General features: G+C 35.3%; 1 protein-coding gene across 7 annotated transcripts in view; it reads left to right on the forward strand.

Moving 5' to 3' along the window:
- The window catches only part of LOC101429037 (E3 SUMO-protein ligase RanBP2), a 70,381-nt gene that overhangs the window by 45,550 nt on the left and 1,953 nt on the right, over positions 1 to 22,878 (forward strand). For 2 of the 7 annotated variants that reach the window (XM_058278313.2, XM_058278315.2), the window contains exons 20-27: positions 543 to 5,349; positions 5,939 to 6,016; positions 8,802 to 8,972; positions 9,608 to 9,700; positions 10,885 to 11,063; positions 18,005 to 18,209; positions 18,964 to 19,065; positions 22,093 to 22,238. In XM_058278313.2, coding sequence (XP_058134296.1) covers positions 543 to 5,349; positions 5,939 to 6,016; positions 8,802 to 8,972; positions 9,608 to 9,700; positions 10,885 to 11,063; positions 18,005 to 18,209; positions 18,964 to 19,065; positions 22,093 to 22,238 — 5,781 coding nt within the window. The remainder of the gene's footprint in view (positions 1 to 542; positions 5,350 to 5,938; positions 6,017 to 8,801; positions 8,973 to 9,607; positions 9,701 to 10,884; positions 11,064 to 18,004; positions 18,210 to 18,963; positions 19,066 to 22,092; positions 22,239 to 22,878) is intronic. The other 5 variants (XM_058278316.2, XM_058278317.2, XM_058278319.2 and 2 more) reach the window with 3 other exon arrangements.

Consider the following 22,878-nt stretch of genomic DNA (forward strand, 5'->3'; position numbering starts at 1 on the left):
AAAATGGTTGAATGTGAGGACTTTGAAAACAGGTGTTTGGCTGTGTTTAAACTCTGTGACCCTCTTCTGTGACCTTGGGCAAATTTCTTAACCTCCTTATGCGTCAGTTGCCTCATATGTAAAATGAGGATAAAAATAATAATACCATAATTCATAGGGTTCTTGAAAGTATTAAAATGAGATAATATACATAAAGGGCTTAGACCTGAGTGCTCAATAAATGTCTTCATCATCATCATCATTACTGTTCACATCATTTTACAAATTGTATAGCAGTGAAGAAGATATTTTAGGGACTTATGTAGTAGATATTTAAGATGCTGTCATTTGTTAAAATGATTTTCATTTGCCAGGAAGGATTATAAGCTGCAGTGGTCCTTGTAGTAATGTTGTTGTCTCTTAATGATGCACTCCATACCCCAGTGATGCCTTCTTACCTAGTAATACTCATGTTCATGGTTTGTAAGAATTGGGTTTTGTTTGTAATTATTTGTAGTTTTCTAGACAGTCTACAAAAAAAATGAACTTTTCTTTTCTTTTAGGGTCCAGTTTATGGCATGAATAGGCTCCCTCCTCAACAGCATATTTATGCCTATTCACAACAGATGCACACACCGCCAGTGCAAAACTCATCTGCTTGTATGTTCTCTCAAGAAATGTATGGTCCTCCATTGCGTTTTGAGTCTTCTGCAACTGGAATTCTATCACCCAGGGGTGATGATTACTTTAATTACAATGTTCAACAAACAAGCACAAATCCACCTTTGCCAGAACCAGGTTATTTCACAAAACCTCCTGTTGCAGCTCATGCTTCAAGATCTGCAGAATCTAAGGTTATAGAATTTGGAAAAACTAATTTTGTTCAGCCTGTGCCAGCTGAAGGAATAAGGCAATCTTCGACAACACCAGCACATAAAACACAGCCACCTCCTTTTAAATTTAACTCAAATTTCAAATCAAATGATGGTGACTTTACATTTTCCTCACCGCAGGTTGTGACACAGCCCTCTTCCACAGCTTACAATAATAGTGAAAGTCTTTTAGGGCTCCTGACTTCAGATAAACCTTTGCAAGGTGATGGCTATAGTGGACCAAAGAGCATTCCCAATCAAACCATTGGACCTCGAAATACATTCAATTTTGGAAGCAAAAATGTGTCTGAAATTTCATTTACAGAAAATATGGGGCCAAATCAGCAAAAGAATTGTGGTTTTCGTCGAACTGATGATATGTTTACCTTCCATGGTCCAGGGAAATCAGTATTTGGAACACCTGCTCCAGAGTTAGCAAACAAGAATCATGAGGCAGATGGAGGAAGTGCCCATGGGGATGATGACGATGATGGCCCTCACTTTGAACCTGTTGTACCTCTTCCTGATAAGATTGAAGTAAAAACTGGTGAGGAAGATGAAGAAGAATTCTTTTGCAATCGTGCGAAATTATTCCGTTTTGATACAGAATCCAAAGAATGGAAGGAACGTGGGATTGGCAATGTAAAAATACTGAGGCATAAAACATCTGGTAAAATTCGCCTTCTGATGAGACGAGAGCAAGTATTGAAAATTTGTGCAAATCATTACATCAGTCCAGAGATGAAACTGACACCAAATGCTGGATCAGACAGATCTTTTGTATGGCATGCTCTTGATTATGCAGATGAATTGCCAAAACCAGAACAACTTGCTATTAGATTCAAGACTTCTGAGGAAGCAACACTTTTTAAATGCAAGTTTGAAGAGGCTCAGGGCATTTTAAAAGCTTCAGGAGCAAATGTAGCCACAAAAACAAACCAGACTATGAGAATTGTAAAAGAATCCACAAATCATGATAACAAGGATATTTGCAAATCTGATTCTGGAAATTTGAATTTTGAATTTCAAGTAACAAAGAAAGAAGGGTCATGGTGGCATTGTAGCAGCTGTTCATTAAAAAATGTGGCAACTGCTAAAAAATGTGTATCATGCCAAAATCTAAACCCAAGTAATAAGGAGCTCCTTGGCCCACCATTAGTTGAAACTATTTCCACTCCTAAAACTGGCCCAGAAAATACTCAAGATAGATTTGATTTGATGACTCCAAAAAAAGAAGGTCACTGGGATTGTAGTATTTGCCTAGTCAGAAATGAACCTACTGTATCTAGGTGCATTGCGTGTCAGAATACAAAGTCCGTTAACAAAAGTGGATCTTCATTTGTTCAGCAAGCTTCTTTTATATTTGGACAAGGAGATCTTCCTAAGTCTGTTAACAGTGATTTCAGATCTGTTTTTTCTACAAAGGAGGGACAGTGGGATTGTACTGTATGTTTGGTACGAAATGAAGGAAGCTCTCCAAAATGTGCTGCTTGTCAGAATCCAAGAAAACAGAATCTGCCTACTTCTTCTGTTTCATCATCTGCCTCTTTTAAGTTTGGTACTTCAGAGATGAGTAAAACTCCAAAGACTGGATTTGAGGACATGTTTGCTAAGAAAGAAGGACAGTGGGATTGTAGTTCATGCTTAGTACGAAATGAAGCAAATGCTACACGATGTATTTCTTGTCAAAATCCAGGTAAACAGAGTCCATCTTCAGTGGCTGCTGTATCATCTGCCTCTTTTAAATTTGGTGGTACCTCAGAAACAAGCAAGGCTACAAAGATTGGATTTGAGGGTGTGTTCAACAAAAAGGAAGGACAGTGGGATTGCAATGTGTGCTTGGTACGAAATGAAGCAAGTGCTACCAAATGTGTTGCTTGTCAAACTCCAAGTAAACAGAGTCTTTCTATTTCTGCTGTTTCAGAACTTGCCTCTTCAGAGACAAGCAAGGCTCCAAAAAATGGATTTGAAGGAATGTTCACCAAGAAGGAAGGGCAGTGGGATTGTAGTGATTGCTTTGTACAAAATGAGAGTTCTTCCTTGAAATGTGTGGCTTGTGATGCCTCTAAACCAATTCATAAACCTTTTGCTGAAGCTTCTTCAGCTTTCACATTGGGCTCAAAAACCAAGTTAAGTGACTCTTCTGGAAGTCAGGTGGGAACAGGATTTAAATGTAATTTTTCAGAAAAAGCTTTTAAATTTGGCAGTACAGAGCAAGGTTTTAAATTTGGGCATGTAGATCAGGAAGATAGACCTTCATTTACATTTCAGGGCTCTTCTAATAAAGAGTCTAAGTCAACGAAAGAAGGATTTAGTTTTTCCATCCCTGTGTCTGCTGATGGATTTAAATTTGGCATTCAGGAGTTGGGAAATCAAGAAAAGAAGAGTGAAAAGCCTCTTGAAAATGACACTGGTTTCCAGGCTCAGGATGTTAGTAACCAGAAGAATGATAGTGGAGTGGTTTTTGGTCAAACTAGTGGCACTTTTACCTTTGCAGATCTTGCAAAATCAAATTCAGGGGAAGGATTTCAGTTTGGCCAAAAAGATCCTAATTTCAAGGGATTTTCAGGCGCTGGAGAAAAATTATTTTCATCACAGGGTGGGAAAGCAGCAGATAAAGCTAACACATCTGCCGACCTAGAGAAGGATGATGAAGCCTATAAGACTGAGGACATTGATGACATCCATTTTGAGCCAGTAGTTCAAATGCCTGAAAAAGTAGAACTTGTTACAGGGGAAGAAGATGAAAAAGTTCTTTACTCACAGCGGGTAAAATTATTTAGATTTGATGCTGAGATAAGTCAGTGGAAAGAAAGGGGTTTGGGAAACTTAAAAATTCTCAAAAATGAAGTCAATGGCAAGTTAAGAATGCTGATGCGAAGAGAACAAGTACTAAAGGTGTGTGCTAATCATTGGATAACTACTACAATGAACCTGAAGCCGCTCTCTGGATCAGATAGAGCATGGATGTGGTTAGCCAGTGATTTTTCTGATGGTGATGCTAAATTAGAGCAGCTGGCAGCAAAATTTAAAACACCAGAGCTGGCTGAAGAATTCAAGCAGAAATTTGAAGAATGCCAACGGCTTCTATTAGATATACCACTTCAGACTCCCCATAAACTTGTAGATACTGGAAGAGCTGCCAAATTAATACAGAGAGCTGAAGAAATGAAGAGTGGACTGAAAGATTTCAAAACATTTTTGACAAATGATCAAACAAAAGTCACTGATGAGGAAAGTAAGAATTCAGGATCAGGTGCTGTCAGTGCTTCAGACACAGTTAAGCCCAATCCTGAAAACACTGGGCCTACATTAGAGTGGGATAACTATGACTTAAGAGAAGATGCTTTGGATGATAGTATAAGTAGTAGCTCAGTGCATGCTTCTCCATTGGCAAATAGCCCTGTAAGAAAAAATCTCTTCCGCTTTGGTGAATCAACAACAGGATTTAACTTCAGTTTTAAATCTGCTTTAAGTCCATCTAAGTCTCCTGCCAAGTTGAATCAGAGTGGGACTTCAATTGGCACTGATGAAGAATCTGATGTTACTCAAGAAGAAGAGAGAGATGGACAGTACTTTGAACCTGTTGTACCATTACCTGACTTAGTTGAAGTATCCAGCGGGGAGGAAAATGAACAGGTTGTTTTCAGTCACAGAGCAAAACTCTATAGGTATGACAAAGATGTTGGTCAATGGAAAGAAAGGGGCATTGGTGATATAAAGATTTTACAGAATTATGATAATAAGCAAGTTCGCATAGTGATGAGAAGGGACCAGGTGTTAAAACTTTGTGCCAATCACAGAATAACTCCTGACATGACTTTGCAAAATATGAAAGGGACAGAAAGAGTATGGGTATGGACTGCTTGTGATTTTGCAGATGGAGAAAGAAAAGTAGAACATTTAGCTGTCCGCTTTAAACTACAAGATGTTGCAGACTCATTTAAGAAAATTTTTGATGAAGCAAAAATAGCCCAAGAAAAAGATTCCTTGTTAACACCTCATGTTTCTCGTTCAACCACTCCCAGAGAGTCACCATGTGGCAAAATTGCTGTAGCTGTATTAGAAGAAACTACAAGAGAAAGGACAGATTTAATTCAGGGTGATGATGTAGCAGATGCATCTTCAGAAGTTGAAGTCCCTAGCACATCAGAAACTACAACAAAAGCAGTTGTTTCTCCTCCTAAGTTTGTCTTTGGTTCTGAGTCTGTTAAAAGCATTTTTAGTAGTGAAAAATCAAAGCCATTTGCATTTGGCAACAGCTCAGCCACTGGGTCTTTGTTTGGATTTAGTTTTAATGTACCTTTGAAAAATAATGATAATGAAACTAGTTCAGTAGCCCAGAGTGGATCTGAAAGAAAAGCTGAACCTAACAAATGTGAACTATCAAAAAACTCTGGTGTCAAACAATCTTCAGATGGCAAAGTCAAGAATCTATTTGCTTCCTCTCCGAAGGAAGAGTCTTCAACTAATTATACATTTAAAACACCAGAAAAGGGTAAGTCTGCTTAGTCTTTAGTCTTAAGCAGAATTTTTCTTTTTTTTTTCCTTTACTATTTATTTTGATGCAGACCTTTTGTGAGATACTAATGTTTTAAAGTTGAGTCAGAAAGAGGTTTTGTACATTGTGAACACCCAAAATATATTTGAGAGGATCTTTTTTCTCCCTAAATAAGGTCACCTCACTGTTGAGTGTTCAAAAATCAAGAGAGATTAAATATCTAAGCTTTTTAGAAGTTTTCAATAACTGGAAGATATGACATGCTTAGGGCTGAGCAAAAGAACCTATTATGGTATAAAACCTTAGTGACTTAAGCATTCTAATCAAAAGCATTAGCTCATCTTTTTTTTTAATGTCCAGGTAATTTCATTCCTTTTTTTGTTTTTTTTGGTAGCTCAAAGAACATGGGGACTGACATGTTCATATTATATGTTAATCTTGCCACCATTTATTAAATGAGCAAAAAATGAAACCATTGGGATAAATGAATATGTAAGAACAGCTATATTGATATAACTTGAGAGAGACTGACTTTTTTCACTTTGTTCTCAAAATGTTCAAAAATGAAATACTCTTTATTTTCTAGGATTTAATTTTAGCCTTTTTAAATCTAATCCAATGGCCTTTTGGACCAGCACCCCTTCCTCACAGCCTGAAAGCAAAGGTATAGAGCTAGTATTCTCCATATGAGATTGCAGTTTTTTTTTTTTTTAAAAGCAGGTACTAGTGTTTAGCAAAGTAACTGTGGCTGTATGAAATTAAGTACTTAACACCACAACGTGCATGTTAAAGCTGGCAGTTTAAGCAGATTACCTTTTGACTGGTGGTATAACATCTTTTTATTGCTAGTTTTTTGTGTGTGTGAACTTGGATGTCATGTTTTTTTTACTATCATGCAACCTTATTTTGAGGTACATTGAGGTGGTCCTGTCTTTCGCTGCTTTGTATTTTGCTCAGTTATTTTCAGCTCTTCTTAATGATGACCCATACTTTAACCCTTACCTTTAACCACTAATGCCTGCCGATGTCCAAACGTGATGGCAGCAGTGTGATAGTCATGGAACAGATCATCTCTTTAGGGAATAACCTTTTGGAGATGGTTTTGTATGTATTATATATACAATAAAATATTGAATTTGAAAGTAGACTACAGTTTTAATAGCCACTATTATATACTTGGTATGTTTTATATGTAGTATAGATCATTTGTAAAAGTTGGTGTTGGTACTGAAGTAGAATAATAGGAAGCAGGATCTCCAAGAGCACTTTTATTATCCAGTAAGAGAACTCACTATTATTATCCAGTAACATATCTTGAACTTCTCACCTGTGTTACATGTTGTCAAACAAGTACAGCGATACAGTCAGTCCTTGATTTCTCAGACCTTCAATTTTAAAGTATACCAGTCTTACTACTAGCTAAGGCAGCTCTTAACCTTTTATTCTTCAGGATTCAATCTTTGAGAAACTTGTGTGGAAAGTGTGGACTTTACAGAAAAGTAGATAGATGTATTTGCACACAGACTCTGGGAGCCCTAGGTTAAGAAAGTGAGAAAATTATAGTTCCAGGGGACCTTATACATGAAGACCTCAGACATGAGGAAACTGAGGCCCAAAGAGGCTATCTGACTTACCCAACTCATTGTTCTAGCCAGTAGAGGAACTGCTTACATACTGTTCTTTTGCTGTGTCTGGCTAAGAACTGAAAATACATACTTTTAGTAATGACAAAGTGAGAGGCAAGTTTAACGTGGTAAAAGGAAGCGCTCTAGTTCTTTAGAGTGGTGCTGTCCAATATAAATGAAATAGGAATTATGTATGTAATTTAATTTTCTAGTAGCCATATTTTTAAAAAGTAAAAATAAGTTTTTAAAAAACTCATGAAATTAATTTTAATATTTTACCTAATTCATTATATATATTCATTATATATACCATTTCAAAATACCATTTCAGTTTATCAGCATAAGAAATTACTAATGAAATATATCACATTATTTTTAATAACAAGTCTTTAAAATGCAGTGTGTATTTTACATGTCTCAATTTGGACTAGCCACATTCAGCTGATCAGTAGCCACATGTGGCTGGACCACCATATTGGACAGCATAGCTCTAGAGCATATTTCCTTAGCACCAGTTGGCACATGCCATGCTTGTGACTGGCTTCTTTATCAATTCCTTTAGCCAGAAATTCTTTAGAATTGTATTTAAATTCCTTCCCCACCCTTTTCAGTTTTGCCTTTTTTTTTCTTTTTCTTTTTTGGGCTATTTTTCAGCCATATAAATTCTTGCAGTATAATTTAGCAAAACAGGGTAATAGTTTTTATTTTACTTTATCTAGTATCATGCTTTTGAGGGATATACAAAACTGGATGCAACTCTAATCATCTGCCATCCTTGGCAATTGTTAACCTTTTTTCCAGGAACTAATTAAGGTTGGCTTTGGATTTGTTTCATAAGTGTACTAATCTTTGCTTATCATTTCTTTAAGATTTTTCCAGTTGCTGCAAATGCATGGGTATTTTGCCTAAACTTATTGTTTAGCATTTCAAATATGGTTATAACACCCTTTTTAATACCTTTTTAAATTACAGAAGTTAATTCATTTTTTCAATGATTAGTATATGAAGAAGTTTTAAAATAAAATTTCATATATCAATATATGTAAACGAACATAAAGTTGTGAACTTATAAAACAAACATGCATGTCAGTATACAGGGCTCCCATATCCAACACTTTCCATTGTTGTGAAACATTTGTTACAAACTGTGATAGAGCATCATCAAAATATTACTGCTAATTATAGCCCATATCCTAGCTTGTTGTATTTTCCCCCCAACTCATCTGATTATTAACACCCTGTGTTTGTATTATATTTTTGTTACAGTTCATGAGAGAATGTTCTAATATTTTTTAACCACAGGCCATCTTCCACCACTGGATTCCCTGTGTTAATAGTCTATTCAAAGTGTATTGTCAGTGGCTTTCATTCTTATCATAGAGTTGTGCTGTCATCACCTCAGTCAATTTTAGAATGTTTTACTCCCAAAGGGAAAATCCCAGACCTCCTTCTATCCCCCATTGTTGTCCCTTAGAATTGATATAATATGTGCCTTGCCACTGTTGTAAAAATATTACAATATTACTGTTAACTATTAAACTTAAGGTACATTACTTTAAATTTTCCCATGCTTTTAATACTTTGTAAGAGAAGAACATTCTTATTTTTAAGTAGATTCTGTGTTTAGTAAGGGTTTTGGTAGAACACTAAATTAGGCTGCTCATTCATGATATTATAGAGCTTTATCTGCATCAGAATTATGTGTGTTTTTATCAGTATGCTATTTTAATCTGTTAATAAGTTCCATGGTTTTTATTTTCAATTAGAACATTGATGTTAATACTTAAACATTGTATTTATCACTTTTTTAAACATCTGTTACAGCAAAAGACAAGGAAAAGCATGAAGATCTTCCCTCAGATGATGATGTTCTCATTGTATATGAGCTAACTCCAACCCCTGAGCAAAAAGCCCTTGCAAGCAAGCTTAAACTTCCTCCAACTTTCTTCTGCTATAAGAATAAACCAGATTATGTTAGTGAAGAAGAAGAAGATGGTAAATTTTTCGTTATTTTACAAGCACTCTGACCATTCATGTAAGGTTTTTCTTAGTAATTGCAGGCATAAATGATTTTAACCTTGCTTTTTAGAACTCATCACTGCTGTGTATGCAGGTAGATACTTACTGTATGTGGAAATAGTCAGTGAATGTAATGATCAGAAGAACTGCATTCATTTATTAAATTAGTATTTATTGGATGGCTACCATGTACAAAGCAAGTGTTTTGAGGGAATTGAAAGCCATCGTAATTTTCTTGGTATCCTAAAAGGGTGAGAGAGAGGAGGTAGACAGGTCAGATTATGGAATACTTTCAATCCCTTATTTTTTTTAAAGCAGTGAATTTAAATGATCATGAAAGTTTCCAGAGGATATAGAAGATTGGGTTATGGGGACAAGGAGGTAGGATGATGAACTAACTTGATATTAGAGCAGCTTAAGAAGAAGACATCCTGATCTGAAACTCTTTAACAGTAGGGAAAGGCATTAGAGATACAGACTTGGCAAAATAAGTTCTTATTTGGATATGAAGAGTGAGGAAAAGGGTGAAGTTGGCGAATTCCTAGGTTTCTGGTTAGGAAAACCACCTGATACTTACAGAAATCATTTAATACAATCAATTATACTTTAAGATGAAGATTTTGAAACAGCTGTCAAGAAACTTAATGGAAAACTGTATCCGGATGACTCAGAAAAATGTGGTCCATTGGAAGAAAACCTAGAAGGTATGTTACGTAAAAATTACTAATTATATTTTAAAAGAAACCTCCTAATGTCTTCATTTCTGCAACTCTCAGGTTTACTTAATAAGCCTATTGTTGTTTAGAGTATTTAAAATAATATTAGGAGAGCAGATGTAGCTCAAGTGGTTGAGTGCTGGCTTCCCACATGAAAGGTCCAGGGTTCGGGAAGCAGATGTGACTCGAGATTGGGCTCCCATCTACCATATGGAATATCCAGAGCTCAGTTCTTGGGGCATCCTGCTGAAGGCAAGCTGGCCTGCATGGAGAGCTGTCGCAGCAAGATGATGCAACAAAAAGAGATACAGAGGACAGATGATAAGAGATGTAGTAGACCAGGGAGCTGAGGTGGTGCAAGAGATTGAGCAGCTCTCTCCCACTCTGGAAGGTCCCAGGATTGTTTCCTGGTGCCACTTAAAGAGAAGGCATGCAGACACAGAAGAACACACAGCAAATAGACACAGAGAACAGATAAGGGGGGCAGGGGGAATAAATATATCTTTTTTATTTTTAAAGATTTATTTATTTATTACTCTTCCCTTCCCTCCACCCCCCACCCTGTTGTCTGTTCTCTGTGTCTACTTGCTGCGTCGTCTTTGTCCGTTTCTGTTATCGTCAGCCTCACAGGAATCTGTGTTTCTTTTCGTTGCGTCATCCTGTTGTGTCAAACTGTGTGTGCAGCGCCAGTCCTGGGCAGGCTGCACTTTCTTTCTCGCTGGGCGGCTCTCCTTATGGGGGTGCATTCCTTGTGTGTGGGGCTCCCCTATGCGGGGGGACACCCCTGCGTGGCATGGCACTCCTTGCGTGGATCAGCACTGCACATGGGCCAGCTCCACACAGGTCAAGGAGGCCCGGGTTTGAACCGCGGACCTCCCATATGGTAGATGGACGCCCTAACCACTGGGCCAAGTCCGCCGCCACTAAATATATCTTTGAAAAAAAAAAAAAAGTCCTGGGTTCAACCCCTGGCCCCAGTATCTCAAAATAAAATAATAAGTTTTGAAAATAATTGTTCTCCTAATAGTCCTTGATCTCCATTAGCTCTCACATGTCCTGTTACCTGGGTCCGTACTCTCTAGATCACGTAGCAGACCACTGTTGGAAAGTAGTGGACTTTATCGACTTTTATCTGAACTTTTATTTTTTTTCGTGTTGTTTGGGTTTTTCAGATAATGAGAAGGAATGTGTTATTGTTTGGGAAAAGAAACCAACACTTGAAGAAAAGGTAAAAGCAGATACATTAAAGCTCCCACCTACATTTTTTTGTGGAGTATGCAGTGATACTGATGAGGACAATGGAAATGGGGAAGACTTTCAATCAGAGCTTCAAAAACTTCAGGAAGCTCAAGTAAGAACATCTCCATTGTTTTCCTTCTAGTTTAGTTGCCTTTGTTAATGCAGTACACTTTAGGAAGTTTTTGACAAATGGTAATAAGGGAAGGGGGTCTTCCAATCAGCTTTGGCCAGGAAACGTGAACTCTTGTTCTCCAAACTCCTAGACTTACCTGTATATGCATATTAGATTTTTTGGGGTGAGGGTATGGATTATGCATATATTCCTAACAATGTTTAATGTAATACCAAGAATGGTATTGTAGTTAATTTTTAGTGCAAGCTAGTTTATTCTATGATTGGCAGAGTGGATATGAAGTAGCATTTGAAATCTTTTTGGTGAAATTAAGTTCTCTGGTTCTATACTTTCCATTTTCAGTAATGTCATGATTTAATTACTTAGATTAGTCTAAACGCAGTGATTTTTTAACAGGTATAAACACCTTTGTGTCTTAATTTGTATACTACAGAAACTGAAAGACAGTTGTCTAGTAATTGTGTGCAGTCTAATATTGACAAATATTTAGAATGGCTCCTTGCCCTATCAAGGAATACTATTTTATATTTGATTGTCTCTATTTGGAAAAGTGGTTGAAGTGAGGTGTAAGTCCTGTAGTCAGTTAAGAATGGTGAGAGCATGTGTGGCTCAAGCAGTTGAATATCTGCTTTCCACATGGGAGATCGCGGGTTCAGTTCCTGGTACCTCCTACCATAAAACAAACAAACAAAAAACCCGAACAAACAGAAAAACCAACTCTCAGGGGCGTTTATGTGACTCAGTGGTTGAGTACTGGCTTCCCAATTACGAGGTCCCAGGTACCTCAAAAAAAAAAAAAAAAAGGTGGTGGTTTATTTAAAAGATAGGTTGCAAAAGATAGATGTGGTCCACACATGGCTTGACTCTAAGAAACCTACTGTTCTCCATAATGGTCTACTTTTTCCAGCTGTTCACTTGGGATGTGCCAGCAGGTTTAAACTTATTCAGCTGTGCACATGTAGCTAAGGGCCATTAGCTGATGTAATAACAGCATTTTGTAATTTATAAATAAATTTATTGAGGAAGATTTACCTTTGTAGTTCTTACATCATTAGCCTCACTATGCTAAACATAAAGCATATTTTAAAATAACCTAACAGTTTCCCTAGATTCACTGGAAGTACACAGTATCATTCCATTAATGATAGCTAGTTTAATTCCATTGTTTGAATAATCCCAATCCTTATAAATTTAATGAAGATTATTTTGTGACCCTAGAATATGATCAATCTTGGGAAATGTTTCATGTCCCATTGAGAAGAATGTGTATTCTGTTACAGATTATTGGGTGGAATGTTCGATAAATGTTAAAGGTCAAGTTCATTGATGGTTTGCTGCTCAAGTCTCATATATCTTTGGTAATTTTTTGTCTGCTTGGTCTGTTGGTAACTGAAGAGGGTTGCGAAGCATAGTTGTGGATTTGCCCATTTCTCTTATCAGTTTTTGTTCTACATATTTTGTTGCTTTCTTTGTTTTGTTCAATTTTTTATTGTTTTTCTTTTCTCTATTTCATTTATATCTGCTCTGATCTCTGTTTTTTCCTTCCTTCTGCTTACTTTGGATATTTGATAATATAATGTGGCAGCTCTGGAAACTAGGTTCTCCACTTCCAAGGTTGTTTTGTTGTTGCTATTTTAGTGCCTTTCCTGGATTAATTCTCTGAAGTCTGCATTTACTGTCAAAGATTTTCTTAAATGCATTGAATTAATAAGTCTTCATTGTTTGCCTAGGAGCTTTTGTGTGTTAGGGCATACCTTCAAAACTTGGTGGTTTACAGCTCTACCTGCTTGTACAGACCCTCAAGTCTTTCCTAGGCATGTGTATAGCCGCGGGTTTATGAGTGTGGCCGCATGATCCCCAGGAATATATTAGAATGTTTCAAAGCACCTTTCTAACTCTTGTTCCCCAGATCTTCCTTTTACAAATTTGACCAGGCTTTTGTTTGCCCAAACTGTTCTCACACCTTCAGGCAGCTATGATGTTAACCACTTGCTCTTCATTGTTGGAAAAATGCCATGGGGATAGTACTTTACTTGGAGAGCAAATTACCAGACAGACATATCAAATAATGACCAATGCCCTACATATGATGTGTTTGGTTTTTTTTCCCTAGGAAGATGTGACTGAGAGGTCAAATAGTGACAGTATACTGGGGATAGGATGTTTTGGGGAACTCCAGACCATTCTGCTCCTCACCCTGTGGCTGGAACTACCATAGTTATTAGTGAGGCTGGGGAAAGAGAGGTAGGAGTAGGTAAAGTTACAAAGCTGCTAATCCAGTTGTTCTCCCTGAAGTTCACCAGTTTTTCTTGACTAAACGTTTCTCAGATTATTGCAATCCTTTGGTAATTTCCAGAATTCTGGAAAAGTTGGTTTTTGGCAGTATTTGTTAGTGTTTTCATTATAAAGTCTGCCATTCCAGAAGCAGTGAATTGACTTCTTTATCATGATTTTTAATGTTCTTCTTTTTGTTTGGTAATTTTTCTTGTTCTGATGTCTCCTTAGTCTGATATTGATATAGTTACTCAAGCTTTGTGTGTGTTTGCTGTTTGCATGGTATATATTTACGGTTTAATAATTTTATTTTTAACCTATCTGTATCATTGTTACTTAAAGACAGCATTCTGCTCAATTTTTAAATCAGATTTGACAATCTGTTTCTTAATTTGTGTTTAGATCATTTATATTTAATGTAATCAGTGACATGGTTGGATTTGAGTTTACCATTTAATTTTTAGTTTTCTGTGTTCTTTTTTCCCTTTTTTTTTTTTTAAAGTAGGTGGTAACAGGGATTGAACCCAGGACCTCATATATGGAAAGCAGCATTCAACCCCTGAGTTACATCTTCCTCTTCCTATTTTTTAGTTTCCCTTTTCCTTCCTTCTTTTGAATTATTTGAAAAATGTTTTAATACTTAAAAAATTCATTGTACTTTTTGCTCTATTTCTTCATATAGTTTTTTTTCCCTCATAGTTGCTTTGGAGATTATAAATATATACACCAAAGTTTACAGAAACCATTTAGAATTAACTATTTTACCATTTCAAGTAAAATATAAAAATCTTACAACTACATATGTCCTTTACCACCATTATGATGTAATTTTTATGAATTACAGCTACATACATCAGAAATCCCATCTGCCAGGGATATATTTTTATGAATATAAAAGGTAAAAAGCAGGTATTTACTATTTCTGTTGTTCTTCCTTCATCCTCAGTTTTCTAGAATTTTGCTGCTGTCATATGCCTTCTAAGTGGAAAAAGTTATTTTCATTAGCATTTCTTTAAAAGCAAATCTGCTGGTGACACATTCTCTTAGTATTCCTTCATCTGAGAATTTTTCATTTTTCTTTCATTTCTGAAATTTTTTTTCAGTGGATAAAGGATTCTGGGTTGACAGTTCTTTCCTTTCAGTGCTTTAAACATGTTATTCCACTATCTTTTAGCATCCATGATTTCTACTGAGAAATATGCATTCATTCACATCATTTATTTAATACTGTTTTTCTCTGCCTTTTGTTAATATTATTTTCCATTGTTCAGCAGTTTGATGTTTTGTTTTGTTTTTCCATGTTTATCATTTATGGCATTATGTTTTGATCTGTAAATTTGTCTTTAACCAAATTTGGGGCTTTTCAATCATATTCATATTTTTTCTACTCCAGCTTATTTCTATTTCCTTCTTAGACTTCTATGACAGGAAAAGTTGAGCTACTGATATTATCACATAGGTTCCTGGGGTCTTATTTACTTCTCTTTCTCTCTCTTTTTTAAACCTAAATCTGTTCAGATCACCTAATTTCTATTTATCTATCTTTGATTTCACCGATTCTTTCCTCCATTTCACTTTGGATTCCTTCCAGAGGACTGTTCTTTAAGTTACTTTAGAGTAGGTTGGGTTTACAGAAAAACTGAGCCAGCAGTTCAGAGAAATCCCATATGTCCTTTTTCCCCACACATAGTTTCCCCTATTATTAACATTTAATATTAGTGTGATAGATTTGTTACAGTTATTGAACTAATATATATTATTACTAACTAGCATGTAGTTTATATTAGGGTACTATCTCTATAGTTTTGTCTTTTTTAGACTGTCATTGAGGTCATATGATGTTTTACAGCATTGTCACACAGGCTTCTTTGACCTAGCATTATTCATTTATTGACCTTCCATGTTTTTTTGTAACTTAATACCTTATCTCCTTTTATCACTAAATAGTATTCTTTGTATGGCTGTACCACAATTCATCCATTTACCTATAAAGTGACATTTTGGTTGCTTCTAGTTTTGGGTGATTATGAATAAAGTTGTTTAAAATACTCGTGTAGGATTTTGCATGGGTGTGAGTTTTCAGCTCATTTGGATAAATACTTAGAAGTATGATTGCTGGATTGTATGGTAAGACTATGTTTAGCTTTGTAAGAAACTACCAGACTGTGTTTCAAAGTGGCTTTACATTCCTACCACCAATGAACGAGAGTTCCTGTTGCTCCCCAGTCTTGTCAGGACTTGGTACTGTCATTTTTCAATTGTCATTTAGTCATTCTGCTAGTGGATTGGTGGTATCTGATTAATCTTTTAATTTGCAATTAAATGACATGATGTTGAACATCTGTTCATGTATGCATATTTGTCATCTGTCTTCTTTGGTGTGGTCCCTATTCAGATCTTGAATACCTGGAATAAATTCTCCTTGGTTGTGTGGCATAGATTCTTTTTATACCTGTTGGGTTTGATTTGCTTATATTTTGGTGAGAATTTTTGCATCTGTGTTCATGAGAAAAACTGGTCTGTAGTTTTCCTTTCTTTTTTTTTTTTTTTTTTTTAAAGGAAGCACCAGGAACTGAACCAAGGACTTCCCATGTGGGAGGGAGGCAACCACTCACCTGAGCCACCTTCACTCCCTTAGTTTTCCTTTCTTGTAATGCCTTTATCTTGTTTTGGTTTTAGGGTAATGCTGTCCTCATAAAGGAATGAGCTAGGAAGTGTTCCTTCTACTTCTATTTTCTAGAAGTCATTACAGAGATTTGGTATTGTTTCTTCTTTAAATGTTTTTTAGATTTGCCAGTGAAGCCTTCTGGATCTGGTGCTTTTTCTTTTGGGAGTTATTAATTGTTGATTGCATTTCTTAAATAAAGTCCTGTTCACATTATCTATTTCTCTCGTAAGTATTGATAGATTGTGTCTTTAAAGGAATTATTCTTTTAGTTTGCCATAGCTCTGTGACAAATATGACATAGTAGGTTACCTTAAACAACAATCATTGTCTTACAGTTTTGAAGTCTAACAGTCTAAAATTAAGATACCAGCAAAGCTGTAATTTACCCTGGAGTTCGTAACATTCTGGTGATGGCAATCTTCTGTCACATACATGGGGATCCCTCTCTCCTTGTGTCTGCTCTTCTGGTTTCTCTTGACTTCTGATTTGCTTCTCTGACTGCATCCAAATTTCCTCTGTATAAGACCTCCAGTAATATGGATTAACACCCAGCCTGATTCAGTTTGGCAGTACCTTAATTAATAACATCTTTAAATGATCCTATTTACAAATGGTTTCACAAAAGTCATAGGAATGTGGATTGAAAATTGAACTTGTCCTTTGTGGGGTTCCAGGTTACCACATTTTGGCCTTAGAGTTGTTCATAACATTCTCATATTATCCTTTTAATATGGATCAGCAGTGATAGCCCTTCTTTCATCTTTGATATTAAGTAATTTGTGTTTACTTTTTTCTTGCTTAGCTCTGCCTAGAGGTTTATCAGTTTTGATTTTTTTACCCCCAAAGTACCAGCTTTAGGTTTCATTGGTTTTAACTTGTTTTCCTGTTTTCAATTTCATTGATTTCTGCTCTAATCTTTTCATTATTATTTTTCTGTTTGCTTTAAGCTATTACTACTCCTCTTTTTCTAGTTTCTAGAGTGGAAACTTAGATAATTGATTTTAGAGCTTTTTTCTTTTCTAATTAATGCATCAGTGGTATACATTTCTCTCTAAGCAGTGTTTTTGCTCCATATCACAAATTCTTGTTCTATTTTCACTTAGTTCAAGAAGTTTTTAAGTATTTCTTGATACCTTCTTTACACCATATCTTAAAGTGAGCTGTAGACTCACTTTAAGTCTACAGCTTTAAGTGTAAATCCCAAATATTTGGGATTTTCTAGCTATCTTTCAGTTATTAATTTCTGGTTTAATTCCATTGTGGTCTCAGAACATACATTCAGGGATTTCTGTTCTTTTAATTTGTTAAATAAGGTGTGTTTTATGGCCCAGATTGTGTTCTGTTTGGTCAGTGTTCCATGTGAGCTTGAGAAGAATGTGTAGTCTGCTGTCATTGGATGATGCAGTCTATAAACTTTTTTATTTCTGTTATTATAGTTTTCAGTGCTAAAATTCCCATTTGGTTCTTTTTTATACCTATTTCTTCCCTGAGAATTTCTGTTTTCAAGAGTATTTGCCCATAGTCCTTAAAGCATTGATAAAATTACTTCTTTAATATATTTTTCTGATAGTCCAACATTTGGGTCATTTTCCTTCTCTCTCCCACCTTTCCTGGTCCTCTGGCTAGGGAGAGTAGGCTTTTCTTGGGGCTTTTTGTCTCTGTGCCATTGACAGTTCTAGGTTTTGGGGCTGCTCTAGCACCAAGGGTGATGTATATGGAAGGCAAAAAACTTGCATAGGTCTTACTATCAGATTATCCCTCAAGTCCTAAGAGTTTTAGTCTACCAGCTTTCATTCCCCTTTCATAGTCTCTTGATAGTTTTATATGTTTCAGTCTAAGTTATTGAGAGAAAGGTAGACTGTGTTTATTCCATCTTGTGCAGAACTGGAAGTTCTCATTTTCTTTTCAGATATGGTATATGGTATTATCAAGAAGTTGTCATTTACTGGCATATTAATTTGTGACTTGTGCTCTGCAGAAATCTCACAGTGAAGAAGTGAGTAGCATGGCGGACACTGTCTGTACAGGTGGGACTAAAGTGACCACACCATTTTTCCATAAAGCTGAAGAACCTGATTCTATTACCAAATCTATTAGTTCAGCACCTCTTTGTTCTGGAACTGAGGACAAACCTGTAGATTTGTCTACTAGGAAGGAAAATGATGGAGATTCTACAAGCCAAGGTAAAACTTGTTACGTGTTTACAAAAACATTATGTAGACATTACATAAGGAACACATAATTTTGAGACATTAGGCTTTTAAATATAAGCTTTTAAAACATCCCTTTTTTAAAGCAAATTTTGAGAAGTAGGCTGAAATAAATCACAGGTATTAGATTTTGAGTCTTAATATGCTGGAAGAGAAGGGTACTTCAGACCTCAAATCTCATGCATTTTCAGATGAGGAAAGTAAAGCATGGGGTTTTCAGAGATCATGCAGTTAGACATTGGCAGTATTACTACAAGACCCTCAAACTCCTGATGACCAAATAGTGCCATACCTTTTATAAGTGAGGCATTCAGTTTTTATGGGCTTATTATTCATAATACAGAGAGAAATACTCGTTATGCTGGATACCTAGAATTTCAGACGGTTCCTACAATCTTGCCTTTGGCTGAATGCTTGTTTTAGAATACTCTCTAAAGCAATATCTCTAACTTTATATATGGCTTAGTATAGCTATTTGAACATCCTATTTTTAAAAATGATTTTTGGCATGATTGTGGTATACGCTTCATTGAGAATGGTTCCTCTGAGCTTAATACTAAGGAAGTTCAGAATTTAATGCATTTTGTAACTTTTAACTTCTTCATAGAAATAACCAGAAAATAAATGCTTCACAAGGGTCCATCCCCATTTCCCTGGTTTTCTGGGTAAAGTGTTGGTGTTCAGTATATATCCAATTAAATATTAAATTGTTCTTTTATTTTTTCAGTAGAAAACAAAACAGTTCCATTTGGATTTGGAAATAGTACCGGGTTGTCATTTGCAGATTTGGCTTCCAGTAATTCTGGGGATTTTGCTTTTGGTTCTAAAGGTAAGATCAAAAGGAGAGATTTTAATGACTGTGTTACAGAATCAGGCATAACTGAAAAGAACTAGTCCTTTCCCAGAGTGTTGTAACAATTTTGGATAGTCTATTTCTTTACTCTTGTTGGTTAGTGGTTATTATTTAATTACTGTGTTTGTGTATTATTTTTAATAATATTTTATTAATATAACTATAAAAGTTTTCACTTAGTTAAATGTAAGTAAGTCTTACTGATAGTGTACAGTATCCTGAATGCAGAACTGTCCTTCCAGTTTTTTGAGTAATCCTGATTTTGGTAACACTTTTCTTTGAATTCACTTTTATATTTAATTTGCTAGTATTTTAAGGTTTGTGAATCTGTGCTTTTTAGTGAGTTGATTTTGTAGTTTCCTATTTTTGTACTATCTTTGATCATATTTCAATATGAAAGTTAACTTATCGTGGTAATAATTGGTGCTTTCCTGAAATCTTTTCCAATGTTTTTTTCTAGTTTTAATCCATTTTGGTAACGTTTCTAGAAAATTCATTTTCTTAATTATTTCAAGTTTATTGGCATAAGGCCGTTTTATTATATTTTTTTATTCTTGTAATGTCTTACATATCAGTGGTTATAGTGTTCTTCTCTCCCACATATTTACACGTTTTACAGCTCTTGACACTGTAACACACATAAAACTTTTTGAAAATACCTTTAGAAAGTATGTTGGAATTCATGACTTCAGTGATATCATGAATAATTTATTTTTGTAAAATGTCTTGAAGTCACAGGGTGATAAGTAAATGTAACATTGTAATAGGTAGGTTTATTCAGGGAAAAAAAATAGTATTTTGAAACTAAAATCCCCTGCAGTCAATTTTGGCTGTATCCGTAAATCTTCATAGGAACTCTTCATGATTTTGTAAATTCTGGATAATTGAGAATTTTGATTTTTGCCTCCCTCTCGTTACGAACATATATGAATAATTTTTTATGGGTTCACCAGAATGTAAATGTCTTTTTTTTTTTCTTTCTTCTTTCCCCAGTCCATTAACTAGCATTGTGTAGACCTTTTTGTTTTGCTTGATTTTAAGCTCAGGCAAGGGTTTCTTTTTTTTATTTATTTCTCCTCCCTACCCCCTTCATTGTTTTTGCACTCACTGTCTGCTCGTTGTCTTTTTTTTTAGGAGGCAATGGGAACCAAACCCAGGACCTCCCATGTGGGAGGGAGGCACCCAATTGCTTGAGCCACCTCCACTCCCAAGGATTTCTTTTTTCTATCTTCCATATTATTTCTGTGATGGGTGCTTTCTTTTCATCCGTGTTTCTTTGTTTATTTCTTTTGTTTTGTTCATTTAATTTTTTCTCGTGCTCATTTGTTCTGTACATTTTCTTCTGAAACTTATATTCATACAAGTCTATTGATCATTTTTTTTGTCTCTGTTGTGTAATATTTCACATAGAAACTAAGAGAATATTAAAGAAAACCAGTTTATCTACCATGAGCTTTAACAAAGATTATGATTTTATCACATTTGCTTCAGACTTTGTAACATTTTCATTAAACATATATAGACACATGTAGTATAGAAGCTGCCTAGGCACTCTTACCTAGAACTGTTCTATTAAATCTGGTATTGATTATTACCGTGCATGTCTTTTTACTTTTGCTATGTAAATTCTTCCTTCTGCAACCTTTTTTATTTCTTGGTTCCATATTTGAATTACCTGGGAGCTTTTAAAAAAAAAGAACCATATTTCAGATAAATTGGGATCTCTGGGCATGAGTACCTAAACATTGGTGTTTTATAAAAGCTCCTGCGTAATTCCAGTGTGTACCCAGGATTAATAACCACTTCTTTAGGGGAATTTTTAATTTATCTGCCACATGACCCCAAGGGTGTTAGCTTGGGGTGGTTTTTTAGTTAAGTTTCTTTGCTTGGGAGTTCCTGAACCAACTGGAAAGTTAATTTTGAACCCCAAACTTGTATATCACCCATGGTTACTATTATCAGGGAAACTCCGTCCCCCCATATAACCTGAGGTATGCTTTTCTTGTTATCATATTCATTCCTTTGTAATATTTTCTTTATATCTCCTTAAGAAATCTTTTTTTTCTTCTATTCCTTCCTCCCCACCCCCACCCCCCATTAAATTAGACCTGTCTTAGAAAGAGTTGTCTGTTACACTCATTTTGTTCTTCAAGCTGTTGAGTTACTATTTAAGTGATTTGTGACATTTTTGGCCTTCTCAACATAAAAGATCTTAGCAATAGGTGTAGAGGTCCTAAAGCAGTGATGTTATCAGGAAATGATTAAAAAGTAAAGGTGATGTTTTTTCTCTTCAAGATAGTGAAGAATAAGCCTGTAGGCTGGGTTATCTTAATTGATGTGGGGATGGAGAAGCTTGTTTTTCCCAGGCATAAGGAGGAGTAATAGTCTTAGTCCTGCTCCATGCAAGTGGGGAGCCTTTTCACTCCTAACGGTTCTTTAACCTTTGAGGAAAATTGGAATCCGAGGCTTCTACCAGCCTCACCAAGAAATCTAGGCCTCAAATAACTCCAACATTAGTTACTTCAGGAAGAATCTGAAGTAGAGAAGTTAAAAATGTGTTTAGGCTGCTGTGGGAAACCTGGAAGTAGCAGATTTGGCCTCTTTGTGGGCATTTTTAGATTCAGAAGTTATTTTTCTAATGTGTTAGAAGGTTTCATGAAATAAATGACCTTGGAGAACTGAGCTAAGTTTTCAAAGTTTTAAGGTGTATTTTTTAAGAACCTGCTTCATTATTGAAAGTTCTTGTGTAGTTTATAGTACTATGACATTTACCTAAGACAGAGATGATCTTATCTTTGAATCTTCAAGTATAAACAGTACTAAACATACTATGTGCTCACTAAATGAGTTGAAATTAATAAAGTAATATAATTTAAAACACTTTTGTTAGAAATTTATAGCATATTGTTAGAAATTATATGCACTGATAAAGTAATCTAAGAAGGGATATAAAGCTTGCAAACAATAGATACCACTGCTTAAATATCCTAATTTATTTATCAGATAAAAATTTCCAGTGGGCAAACACTGGAGCAGCTGTGTTTGGAACACAGTCAACTAATAAAGTTGGTGAAGATGAAGATGGTAGTGATGAAGAAGTAGTTCATAACGAAGATATACATTTTGAACCAATAGTGTCATTACCAGAGGTAAATATTAAGGAATGAAAATCTTACTAATAACTGATTTCTAATTTTAAGTTTGAAATTTACACAGGCTTAATTTGTATGGCTACTTTGCATTTCTTTCAAAGTATTTACCATTTAAAATGAAAGTTCTTTATTACAAGTCTGTCGTTTTCTTTAAATATAATTGTCTTTGCTGGAGTTTACATATAAATGTTATTTGGTAAATTCTCTCTGAAATTGTTAGCTAGAACTAAAATTTTTCCCCTTGTTAGAATAAGTTCATTTTCATAACATAATTCTGGAAGCAAAAAACAGTATCTCATCTCTTTCTTGGAAAAATTCTCCCAATAAAATATAACATTTGCATTTTCTGGACAAGAATATTATTTTAGGCAAATTACTTTGTAATTTTTCAAACCTCAATTAAAAAAGTTTCTAAAAAAGGAGTACCTTTCAAAAATTCTTCTCCTATAAAGGCATTTAATTTCTAAAGGGAGGAAGAATACTCTGTATTACAGCAACATCAGGTCTTCACTGCTTCATCCAAATTAAGATGTATTCCTAGCCCTAGGATATTACCATTTACCTTGATCCTACTCTTCAAATTCTGCTAATTCATTACAAAGAAAAATATTTAAATACATCTTAAAGATTTTGGATT

This window comes from Dasypus novemcinctus, chromosome 17 (assembly GCF_030445035.2).
Source record: "Dasypus novemcinctus isolate mDasNov1 chromosome 17, mDasNov1.1.hap2, whole genome shotgun sequence".
Taxonomy (NCBI): domain Eukaryota; kingdom Metazoa; phylum Chordata; class Mammalia; order Cingulata; family Dasypodidae; genus Dasypus; species Dasypus novemcinctus.